The sequence below is a fragment of the Juglans regia genome, chromosome 14, assembly GCF_001411555.2.
Source record: "Juglans regia cultivar Chandler chromosome 14, Walnut 2.0, whole genome shotgun sequence".
Classification (NCBI taxonomy): domain Eukaryota; kingdom Viridiplantae; phylum Streptophyta; class Magnoliopsida; order Fagales; family Juglandaceae; genus Juglans; species Juglans regia.
The window spans coordinates 25,257,337-25,270,080 of record NC_049914.1 but is presented as its reverse complement, the minus strand read 5'-3'; the positions used below and the strand labels follow the sequence as shown (position 1 = coordinate 25,270,080).

General features: G+C 35.2%; 2 protein-coding genes across 2 annotated transcripts; one reads left to right on the top strand and one right to left on the bottom strand.

Moving 5' to 3' along the window:
- Positions 1-569: 569 nt before the first annotated feature.
- On the bottom strand, positions 570-4,371 carry LOC118343642 (putative pentatricopeptide repeat-containing protein At5g59200, chloroplastic). The gene is made up of 2 exons (XM_035685002.1): positions 969-4,371; positions 570-864 (listed from the first exon to the last, which is right to left on the bottom strand). The coding sequence occupies exon 1, from the start codon at positions 4,061-4,063 to the stop codon at positions 1,484-1,486; it is 2,580 nt and encodes an 859-aa protein (XP_035540895.1). The 5' UTR covers positions 4,064-4,371; the 3' UTR covers positions 570-864; positions 969-1,483.
- A 5,963-nt stretch (positions 4,372-10,334) lies between these two features.
- On the top strand, positions 10,335-10,886 carry LOC108998689 (cyclin-dependent protein kinase inhibitor SMR9-like). The gene has a single exon (XM_018975340.2). The coding sequence runs from the start codon at positions 10,411-10,413 to the stop codon at positions 10,810-10,812; it is 402 nt and encodes a 133-aa protein (XP_018830885.1). The 5' UTR covers positions 10,335-10,410; the 3' UTR covers positions 10,813-10,886.
- The last annotated feature ends 1,858 nt before the right edge of the window (positions 10,887-12,744 follow it).

Here is a 12,744-nt window from a genome sequence, read left to right as displayed (position 1 = left end):
ATTACAATGTGAGAGATAATTCTTTGGCCCAATAGGATCCTGTGCATATAAGTTTAAAAAATAAAGAAAATATTCTAACTACAAATAAATTCTACAAAAGAAATCTCACAACTTGATGCACTTTGATTTCGTTCATCAAATTGTAAAGTTAATTTTATTATAAAATAGATCTAATAAATCAGATAAAATCACGTCAATTTATGAAATTATTTTATATAATTTTTTTTTATAGTGTTTTCTGTATTCACTGTAACGTGGTTCCATACCCTGATCCTCCTCAAACTTCCAAGAGAAAGGGTTGACTGTTGAGCTTGGAGCTATTGATTGACATTGAGGTGAAAGGTCGGGATCATGTGACAAGATAGGATTTGCTTTTATCATAGACATATTGAATATTTCATTAATCTTCTTTTCAATCCACAACATCAAGGGCTCAAGAGTCAAGACAAAGCTCAATAGAACCAAAGAGGCTATAGTTAGAGGCATTTTATATTAAGAGATTACTTAAATAAATATATTTGATGAAGAACAAGAAATTTCTTATCATATAGCACTGAAAGATGATAAAGGTGACTTGGAAACACAAACAAACAAACAACTTGATCATTTCATTGAAATTATTCTTACAGCTATTTCTTTCACACTCACCAATTGATCGTCTTAGAATCCATGGATTTGAGACTTTAAAGTAGAGAGTTTGAGAAAGGTTAGGAACCCCTTGCTTTTCCTCGAGATTGTATAGTCCTTGCGCTATATATCCTGTATTTCACCAACTTTTTGTTATAGAAAATGTAGGCCTCGGAAAAAATAGAGCAGTCTGCAAAACACGTTTGACCATTCTGATTCATCTGAAAGCTTCTCAACCTGGTATGGAAATTATATACATATATATATATATAGATCACTAATGACATTCATGTAATCCAGAATACTAATGTCATTAACGCATGTTGCTTATTTTTTAGCACCTTTGCTGATCCCTTTTTGCAACTCTGAGATGAAGCGCTCTAATGACACTTGTTACTGAGTTCTCCATTGAATGACAGCATGAAAAAATTGATGCTATCAATGCTTATATGCAGTGCTGTTCCAATACATTTTAGACAGGCGGATAGCCAACCTCTTGGATTGCTTCTCACTCCTTTCCCCTGGTTCCAGGTTGATGCTAATAAGAATATCAGTCTAGCAAGATTTTCTTCTGTTTTAACAACATTGCAGGAAGTACCAGAAATCCTGTAGAAGATTCTTGTCCATTCTTTCTCCTGTTCTAGTGATATTCCTTGCATAAGGAGGTACCCTGACAAACGAAAAAGGGTTTTTCCCTAACACTGCTTCATTCCCGAATTCCCAACTGCATCAAAAGCCACATGAGCTAAATAAGGGGTAATCAGCAAAAATCCTTGAGATTCTCGAGATCATAACAGGGGTAGATGTAGGACCCCCCAAGTTGATCAGCTGAAATGCAGAAACAAGCTTCTGGTTCTCATCCATATTCACCTTCACCATGTGAAATCAAACAAAGATCCGGAGCATATCCATTTTCTTTGATCAAGGACAATAAAGAATTTAAATTTTCATAAATTTTCTCTGATTGAGGGTGTGAGACGTCACTGGCAGTAAAATAGTGGGGCTGACTTCTAACAACAATCCAACTAAATCCCGGAGGCTTATTTAAACCCTTCTCTCTGAGCCATGTTCTTATGTGTCTAACCTCCGACCAACGACCTACTGCAGCATAGATATTAGATAGCAAAATATAATTCCCTGGATTCATGGGTTCTAACTCAATAAGTTTTTCAAAAATGTTTTCAGCTAGCTTAATATCAGAATTAACTCGACAAGCACTGAGCAAAGCTCTCCACACCGATGCATCTGGTTTGATGGGCATCGATTCAATAAACTCTCTAGCTTCATCTAAGCGGCCTCCACGACCAAGCAGATCAACCACGCAACCATAGTGAACAAGCTCAGGTTCTATCTTAAAATCCTGCACCATGGAATGAAAAAGCTCCAATCCCTTCTCTATAAAACCTGAATGGCTGCAGGCAGATATAACAGACAAAAATGTTGCTCCATTTGGTGTATAACCATCTTCTAGCATTTGCAAGAAGGAATGAATAGCATCATATCCACGACCATGCATACGATAACCATTTATCATGGCATTCCATGCAATAATATTTCTCCTTGGTAAAGTTTCAAAGATATTTTTAGCACTTTGCATGCTACCACATCTTGCATACATCATTATAAAAGCATTTGCAAGAGACAGATTGAAACCAAAATAGGAGTCCCTTCTAGTTGCATAAGCATGCAAGCATTTGCCTTGAGGCAGATTGGCAAGATCTGTACATGATGAGAGAACACTCATAATCGTCACAGAGTTTGGTTCCACTTCCAAAATCATATGATTAAAGAGGTATAGAGCTTTGATAGCTTGGTTGTCATTAATATAACCAGTGATCATTGCATTCCATGAGATCAAATCCCGTTTGGGACAGCAGTCAAATAAAGTCCTAGCCGATGCTTCATCACCAGATTTCATGTACATATCTGTAAGAGCAGTGTTCAAAGATAAGTTTATTTCAATAGCATGTTTAACCACAAAGCCATGAATTGATCGCCCAATATTCAGACAAGTTTCATCATCACAAGTAGCAAGGATAGATATAATCGTGTAAGGATTAGGTTTGAATTCTGATTCTCGCATCAACCCAAAGAGTTTCCATGCTTCACTCCTCATTTTGTTATGCGCCAATGCCAAGATCACTGTGTTCCATGAGATTATATCTGAATCTCTTAACTTGGCAAAAACCTTCTGAACAGCTTCCACGCAATTTAGCTCAGCATACATACTTAGCAACGCATTTCCTAGAGAAACATCCATCTTCATCCCACTCTTGGTTGCATGAGCATGCAAACTTTTACCCTTTCGCAAACCATCGGCTAACTTTGAACAAGAAGAAAGCACAGTAACAATTGTTCTTTCATCTTCTTTAATGCCTTTAGTTCTCATACTGCTAAACAAACTTAGGGCTTCCTCAAAATCCCCAAAGTTGATATATGCAGAGATCATAGAATTCCACAAAGCAACATCACGAGCAGGGGTACCACCAAACAACTTGTAGGCTGAATCTAAACTTCCATTTTCACTGTACATAGTAAGCAGTGCATTGATAACATACAAATCATTCGCATATTTCAACTTAATAGCCATTTGGTGAAGCTGCGTACCCAATCCGAGATATCCAAGTTCCGCACAAGCTTGGATACAACCCAACGTTGTAACAGAATCAAAATGAACTCCATCCATAAGCATCGACAAGAAAAGCTTTAAAGCTTCCAAATAATCCCCAACATCAACATACCCATTAATCATTGCATTCCAACTCACGATGCTCCTCACAACCATTAAATCAAAGACAAGACGGGAAATTCTAGCATCAAATCTAAGATAAAACCCAATCAAAGCAGTGCCCACATGGGGATTCAAATCAAGCAGTCCATTCCTCAAACAATAACCATGCATCTCTTGTCCTAGTTTCAATTCCAAAACCTCCTCACACGCCAAAAGCAATGCTACCACAGTACGTGAGTTGGGTCTGAAGCCCTCCCTTTCCATCTCTCTAAACAACAAAATCGCCTCCTCATAAAAACGACACCCCACATACCCAGAAATCAACGCGTTCCACGAAACCACATCTTTCTCACCCATTTCGTCGAATACTTTACGGGCTTCTTCGATCAACCCGCATTTGCAATAGAAATCAACCAGAGCAGTCCCGACACGTACATCTCGGATCAAAATGGTGCCCCGAATACTGGAGTGTATGCTCTTGCCACTCTCGACGGCATTTAACCTTGAACACGCCTTAAGAACGAGAGGTAAAGTGTCACTGTCGGCGGCTATGCCCCGAGATGCCATTTGGGTATAAGTAGTGAGAATGGAAAGATCATCTTTCAGCTTCGTGCGGTGCTTAATGATTGAATTCCATTCCTTTGGGTGGTTTCGTTTGGGTGTGAGAGGGACTTCTCGGATGCTCAGAGTTACAGGCAGTTCCATTTGTGTGACAATTGGGAAGTCCAACACGTAATGTTTGGATCTCACGTCGACCCTTCAATAAAAGTGAAAAATATAATTAAGAAACGACATCGTTTATCTCGTCGCCTTCCCTACACGCTCAACAAGATATCCATCTCAATCTATGCACAAGGAATTCCCCATTTTCTTCATGCTCTCAAGACGCACAGATTGTGGAGTGCGAATAATGGGAAAAAATCCAAGTGGGTTCTCTCTGCGGAGCATATTATCGAACACATGTTACACACAGATTAAGACACTATCTTGTTCAAATTCCTTGTCATTTATTATTTTCTTGCATTTAGATTCAGCTTCAAATTCAGATTCCTCCCCCTCTACTCTCTCACTCGTACACACAGGGCCTGATTTATTTGTTTGGATCATTACTATTACTATTACTATTACTATTATTTTCTTGAACGAAATTTCTATGTGAGAATCTGTTGCATACTTTTTTTTTTTCCCCCCTTCTCTGGGTATCTGTTTCAAACTGGGAATTTTGAAGAACTGAGCCATTGGTGAACTTTTGAATGCTTTTGTAACAAACTCAGTCGCTAAATTCATTTGGGATAGATATTTCGTGGGTGTTGTGAGAAGTTGAGGTGCAAAACATGTAGATGCAGCAGAATTGATGGGTTTTTTTTTTTTTCTTCCTGAGATGGAAATTAGGAAAACAATAAAAGTATTATTTATTTATTATTATTATTATTTTTTTTTTTATGAAGAATGCTGATTTGAGTGTTGAATAAATTTTTATTATCCTGTTTCCAAGATTGGAAATGGAGAGGAATGGTTGAGCGACACAATTGATCTTGTGGGGAAGATAATGTTCTGAGATCAATTTAATAAAGATTTCGACGCTAAAAAGAAGTGAACCCTTGGTGGTAGAGCCAGAAGCACCAGACAACATGTTCGGGGTCCTCTCCTCCAATTAAAACATGAAGATGATGTTCTTCTCTGCGTACTTAGATTACAAAATCCAGTCAAATTCAGGGGGAATCAGATAATTTTTTGAGCCAAAAGAATGTGAGGCTGGTGGCCTGCTACATATTTAATGGACCTAATGGTATTAGATACCGATACTAATATTCCAGAGAGCCTGCTAGACGGCAGTGTGTTAGACATTGGACTATATTAATCTATTATCCTACGCAAATAGTAACTTACAGTGGAGCCAAGATGTGAAAACGTATTTTTCCTATTGACATTGGTGCACTATGTCTGTTCATGTCTAAGGTTGTAATCCTACAAAGGATTAAAGTGTCTCAAATGGAACCTTTTTCTTCTTTTTTTTCAGAGATCAGAGAAAGGGAGCACCATGGTTCAGGAGTATTGAATGTTATCTGTATATTCTTGGCATCTAGAAAAAAAAACTACTTGGGAATATGCGGTGGAGCATTGCAATGTCGTGTACTGTGATGGGTTATTTCATATTCAATGGTATGGATTTGATTTAGTATAATTTTTCAAATATTTTGTTGTTTCACCCTGAAAGTCATGATTTCTGGGCAGGTTTTGGTTATTATAACTCCCAGCTTTCTTTGATTTATAACAATAGTATGGTCCAGTAACCTGAGAAACTCTTTATCATGATCATGTTCTTCCAATTAAATCTGAAGTCTATAACCTCTTCTGTTTCCTGCTTGATATTGTTGGCCAACAGATCTACGTACGACAGACCTAACTTCCAATTCATGTATATAAATACCAACTCTTCCCCTACTAAATATTAGTGCAGTACTGTACGTAACTTATGTTTCTGGTGCACAATAATCATAGATGCATGGACTGCATTTTCAGGGAGTTAAAGCAGGCTTTGTTCTTGTTTATAGTACTCCTCCCCTCTCAACCTAGTTAGCTTGTTGAAAACAATAAGATGTTGAAAATGCATTTCATGATTGAGGGAGATGACAATATCAGGAGAATGTGAAAACATAACTTAAAGGCCGGCGAGTACATTAATACAGTAGAAATAAGCAAGCTAGCTAGGCACTGAACCTCACTACTAGATCAACTTAGGCCGTGAAGGTTTAGAATGATATATACTTATTAAAAAGCATCGTTCTGAGGCACATTCACCTGAACATATGGTTGCTTAGACCTCAAGTTTTATTTACAATGCAACTCCTTTTACCTATATCAACCCATCTCCACCTTTCCCTATTGTCTGACTTTGCAGTCTTCCATTTGAATGCATGGAAACTGATGGATGAGTTCCATTGTTTGGACATGATAGCTGATATTCCTTTTGTCTATACCAGTGGCAAGTTCAATGGGGAAGCATTCTTTTTCTTGGGGTATATATCTTGATCTCCAAGTTGATTTTTCCCTTCAAAGGATTAGGGCGCAGAACCTGAGCAGGAGATATGTTGAGGTTTTCAGGAGTAATGGGCACGAATACTACAAGAAGATAGCGAAGGAAGTTTCAAATAACCATGCATATGGAGAAGCAATGCATATTACGTATAATCATGAGCTCAGAGGGAAGGCCTACTGCATGAGGAAGCATTTGTGGAGTTTGCAAGTGCAGAAGATACAAAATTAAGCAGCAATGGTTAAAGATAGGATGAGTACTCTTGGCCGGAGGTAGTCTATATATATATACATATAGAATTGTTCCCATGCATCTTCGCCGGGGGAACAGTACCAAATAATTTCTAGAGTTAGGTGACTTTCTTTAATTTGCTGTTGTATAGTAATTTTATGATCTTAAATTTTGTCTATGAATTTTGCTTAACTAGTTTCAACTTTTGTTGTAATTAGTCAGGAGATACCATCACATTGCAGCTTCTATATCTATGAAAGTGACCTTTATATATGGTAGCTGGATTTACATGAATATTCCTCATTTAAAATGACTAAAGCTGTTTAGCAGATCTGTTTTGTTTGTACTTATTATATTCCTCAATTCAAAACTCATTTTGTTGAAATCAGCTAGCTGTACGCTTAGCAGCAGCTTCTCATTATTTCAAAAGGTCAACTTTGTGCTAGACTTTCAGCGCCAATTTCAGCCTGCTCAGACAAGTTAGTAATTAGTTTGTCATTCAAACATATATACAGGGGCTGCTGATTACATCATTTAAGGGCATGAATTTGTCGTCTCGTCTTATCTTATCTGATCTTATTTCTTACCTAACCATAACTTAAATACAAATACTTTTAAACTAATCATTATAACTTTTACAAACTTTCGGATAATAAATAAAAAATAATTCAACTTTTAAAATCTCAAAATAAAAATAATATTTTAATTTTATAATATTTTTTTATTCAACTTTTTATCTCTCATTTCCTAAAATCTAAAAAATACTTAATTCAAACTATCTCACTACTATTTACAAACCATTTTACTACTGTTCAAAAAATTATCATCTCATCTCATTCCCTAAGCATGTCCTAAAAGTCATAGTCTTGTAAATCTAGACACATAAATAAATAAAGAGTTTTGCTACTCATCAATTTCACATAGTAAACACCAAATTTATAATTTCTATTTTTTTTAATTTTTTTTGTTCTATTCTTTCTAAACTAATTGAGTTATTCTATTCATCATTTATATACTACATATTTAATAAGAAAAATATATATATATATATATATATGATGTGTAGTGTGAGAATGATGAATATAATTTTCAATAATAAATGTGTGGGAGTATAAAGTAACCAATGAGACAAGCAAAACATGAAGGTGCCAAAAGGACTAGCTAGAGAGGCCATTTTGGAGGATCATTCACATGTTGTCTGATCTATCCCGCTGATCTAGAATTGAGCAATCTAGTTAGATAACAAAAACGTTATCTCTAGTTAAGTCCCATTAAAAAAAATTATTAATAAAGTAACAATAATCTAAAATTAGGTTTATTGAGCTGATACTGTTATCTAATCATGATTTGAAATAAAAATCAAATCAAAAGAACCAAATTAAAAAGAAAAAAAAAAAACTTGGAGATGAAGCTACAGCATTGACCCATGTTTATCCAAGCGAAGCTGATCAGACAATTAAACACTTCAACATGCATGGTGTGACATTTTGTCAACTTGTGGTCGTTGAAAGAGCCACGTGCAAAAATAGTGAACCCTTTGGGAATCCCATGAAGAGTGTCTGCAATTTTGGAACAAAAGGTTAAAATTAGAATGGAAAAACAAAGAGATCTGCATCACGCCAAACCATGCATGCATAAATGAAATAAAAATGTACTGATCACCGGGTGAAGCAAAGAAATAGGGATAACTTTTTTATTTTCTTGGCCAGAAATTAAGATCAGGGCTAACTGACACAAACAATTAACAATATTAATAATAATTAACTATTGAGTAAATTAAATATTCCTTGATAAATAAATGAGAATCTTAACTATATATTATATATATATATGAAAAAAGATATTTATAACTGTAAATTATGTAATCACTACATAATCGTTTTGAAAAAATTAATAAACTATGAGACTTATATGAAAAAAAATTAATTTTTTAATAATAAAACTTACTCTTTTTCAAAATAATTACGTGACATTTACACATTTCATGTTTATATATAAAATTATTACATATATATATATATATTTATATATTAGATAACCATTTCCTCCGGCAGCAGCAGACCTGCCCTAATTACTAATATTCCTAACCTATGCAATCCTATAATGCACAAGCATTAATTAATAATGTTTAATTCATTTTCTGATCTTCTTCTTAAACTTTGCTTTATTTTGTTTGTAAGCGATGGTAGATCCCATTGTGTTAGAAATTTTTTTACTTACAGGCTTACTTATTATCACATTCAAACATTGTATTAATTTAAAAACTTATGACATCAGCTAACAGAAAATATATATATATTTTATAACTGATGTGGTTTTATAATAAATATATAATATCTTATTTTTTTAATGGCGACGCTCACTTTTTTTCAAATAGATTATGTGAAAATTGTACACTCCAAAAGTACTGTAAATTAAGTACTTATAAGTAGCATAACTTATTAAATTGTAGTTCCACTTCCTTAGCATAACATATATATATGGCTTGATGGCATATATAACACCTAAATCTCTAAAATAGAAGTTTTGGACTCGACCCCGGCCCCTTCCCGAATTAAAAAAGAAAAATACAAGATCTCAGAAGTACTATTAATTTTAAACAACCCCCCCAAAAAAAAAATAATAATAATCATGTTAGTGTCACAAAATCATTATTATTTGATTAAAATTATAAACTAAAGTTACACTTATAACCATTTCACTCTGAGTGAATTATTGATTCAAATATAGTACATATGCTTGCAGTGAAAAAAATTTAAAAAGAAAAGAAAATAGAAAATAGCTCTCTCTCTCTCTGTTGAGGGCAGCAGGCCGGGCAGACTGACCGGATTTTCAATCCCTAAGCGATGCATAAGTTCTAGCACAAAAGTGTACGTGAATTTATGCTAAAAGAGTTGGGAAAATATCTTGATTACTGCTAATTCTTGCACGGGCAGCGGGCAAGGCGCCCCTGGCCACAATAATATATATATTATTATTCCTAATCACTTATAATAATATTATTATTCCTAATCCCTAGGATCTGCATAGAAATTTGAACTAGCCTCTCTCCCTCTCTCTGGGCATTGCTTAGGGCAGCGGGCAGACCTGCCCAGATTATCCCTCATAAATATAAGACATAACTAGTTCTCAAGTTTTTATAGGGTTTAATTAGGGTTTCCAAGGCCTTATACTGATCCAAGAGGTTCATTGCTTCTTAGGTTAATCTTTAGGCTAGAGGTAAGTTGCTCTTTTCCCTTTAATTTGTTAGGTTTCTGGAAAAATTGCTGCTAGTCATGATGATCGTGATTTTATCAAGCTTAATTTATGTAGAGTTCTTCTGATGCTATTGGGTTATGCTATTGGTCATAAAAGTTTTTCTGGGTTCATCTTCTCCTGGCCGCCTAGACTAGAAAACCTGATCCTTTTGCGCTTTGGCAATTCAAAAGTGCAGTAACTCTATCTATTTAGTGGGTTCTTTTCCTGACGTAGTTTGAGGCCGAGAAAAAAAGTGTTCGTTTCTAAAGGATTGTAATTGGTTACTAAGCTTTTTCTATATATCACTTTCCAGTCAAATTTAGAAGCTTTGAAGAACTCTGGCCAATAGGGTTTTTCTGGTGTTAGTTTGTGTTTTGGAGACATTCCTTCTGATCTAACCTTTGGTAAAAGGTTCCAGCAGCTTAATCACTCCTGCCAGATTCAGTACATGCTGTGACTGTGATTTGTTCTACTTCACTGCTCTTCAAGTACTACCAAATCCGGCAGAGAGAGAATTAAGCTTTTATCATCCTTTTATCTGTTTCAAATGGCTCCATCTCCAACTGGAAGAACAAGAACAAGGCCAACCAGAAAGACAGGAAGAAAGCATTTCAAGAAGCGGCAGCTTGTACAGTACTCCAAGATCAATCAAGAAGAAGCATCAACAAGTTTGCCTTCAAACTCTTCCACCCCAAGCTGCAATGATTTTTCAAAGATCGGCGACATAGATCATTTTGATCAGGGCGTTCATCATGAAGTCCCCTCAAGCGGCTGCTCCACTCCAAAAGCTCAGAGATTCAGAATACCAGAGATGTCAACATGCCCACCAGCACCCAAGAAGCAAAGAGTAGTTTCGAATTGCTCCTTGCAAAGATCCCCGATTCCATTCTTTGCTCCTCCAGACTTAGAGCTCTTCTTTTTCTTTGCACTCCAAGATATTTCGGTTTGATCGATGTGTGTTTATAGATATATATAAAAACAAAAAGATCATTTCACTAATTTAAAGAAATGGTCTTTATGATCTGAATCTATCATATATTAGCTTTTTCCGTCTGATCGTTGAAGTATAGTGTGAGAACTTGGGATTTTGATTTGGGTGATGATCATCTTAGGAAGCACTTGTTAGCTTTCCCCCCACTTTGATACTGTTTTAGTTGGGTTTCAAATTGTAGGGTACACTAATCACTAAATTTAGCTGGTTTTGTCCAACTAAATTTAGCCCTTTTATACCTACTTTCCCTTTTGTTTATTTATTCCTCTTTATATATATCATGTTTTCTGACATGGTCGAGAGTTTGGTGAGTAGTACTGCAATGTAATGGGTGGATTTGAGGTTTGTGAGTGACAATATGTTTAGCTTGCAATTATATCTGCTTTTGTTTGTGATCATGAGTCAACCTGGAATTAATATATAGTTTAATTAAGGCATAGACCTTCTTTTTATGTGTAAACCCTTCTTTTACGTACTATCATTATTCTTTCTTCTTTGCACTAATTGGTAGCTAGGCTAAATGATTATCATGTTCTGCTCTATAATCCTTCCTCAACAAATAATTGTAAATTTACATTTTTCATAAGGATCCAAGACTCTCAATCTCTATATCTTAACACTCTCCAAAAAAACAAATATAGAGTTGTTCATGCTCGAAACAATAACATCTGCTTTGATATCATATTAAATCACCACTTGTCTAAAAAAATTGGTGAAAAAAATCCCAATAATCAGTAATCATAGAGCAGGCTAGGACCATTAATGTTTATTAATTAAGAGAATTAATTACACTCGATTAGTGGCTTAAAATTTCAAACCAAGGGCCCCCTAAACAGCTAATCATGTCCCTTCCCATGCATTACGATGTGAAACAATGTTCTCTTGCCCATAAAAAGATCACTTCCAGAAAAGGTCTGCATATGCGCGGTGCCCCATATATATTCTGTTTCCCCTTGGCTATGGACCGGAATGTTAAATTCAGATAAAATTTTCTTGGGATTTTGGCCACCGGACAAAGTTTCGAGTGCAAATATCAAAGACACATCTGCATGCTGGACGGATTTAGATAGAATATGATCAACTTTTGCTTTTGGAGTGAGTCGTAGTACACATGCAAAAGGGAGGGAGGGAGGGAGGAGGATTAATCGTAGCAGGGTACTGTGTGTTTATTTTTCTTTTCTTTTTGAAAAATGCAGATTGTATTATGCTGTCAGATCTCTGATGTCTGGGTGTCTGAGCTGAGCCCAGCATGTTTAAAAGAATCCAATGAACAAACTCTCGTGCGGGTTATGATCCTTGTTTTCACCTTAGAGAATCTCGAGAAATTTCTCATCATTTTTTTTAAAGTTTTTACTGACTTTGGTACCATGTACTTCCTTCTAGCCTTGTGAACTCAATTTCAATTTGATTTGGGCACTCGTGCATTATTATTGGGGTGGACGCTTAGATTCTTTTTTCTATTCAAGACAGATTTGATCTAAAAAAATAAAATTATTTAAGAGAAATGATATTTATAATCGTGTATTGCGCGTAATTCATTTGAAAAGGTGATTAAATATAGATCCATATGAAAATTAATAGTAGGTCTTACTTTTTTTCAAAATGATTGTGTATCGTTTGGACACTCTACGATTGTATATAGCATTACTCACTATTTAATATACCATTTCAAATCTATTTCAATTCACATCAATTTATAAATCTATTTTTGTACGTTCTCGAAAGTGATAATTTCTGCATGAATCATGTGATCAATTACAGTTAGAATTGAAATGAATCATTGTTAGTTATTTTTCTAATATAATTGATATAATTAAGAATTCAAAACAGCATAACTAGGCTTTGTTCCTTCTTAATTAATTAATATAGTTTTCATCTCATTTTTTTAGG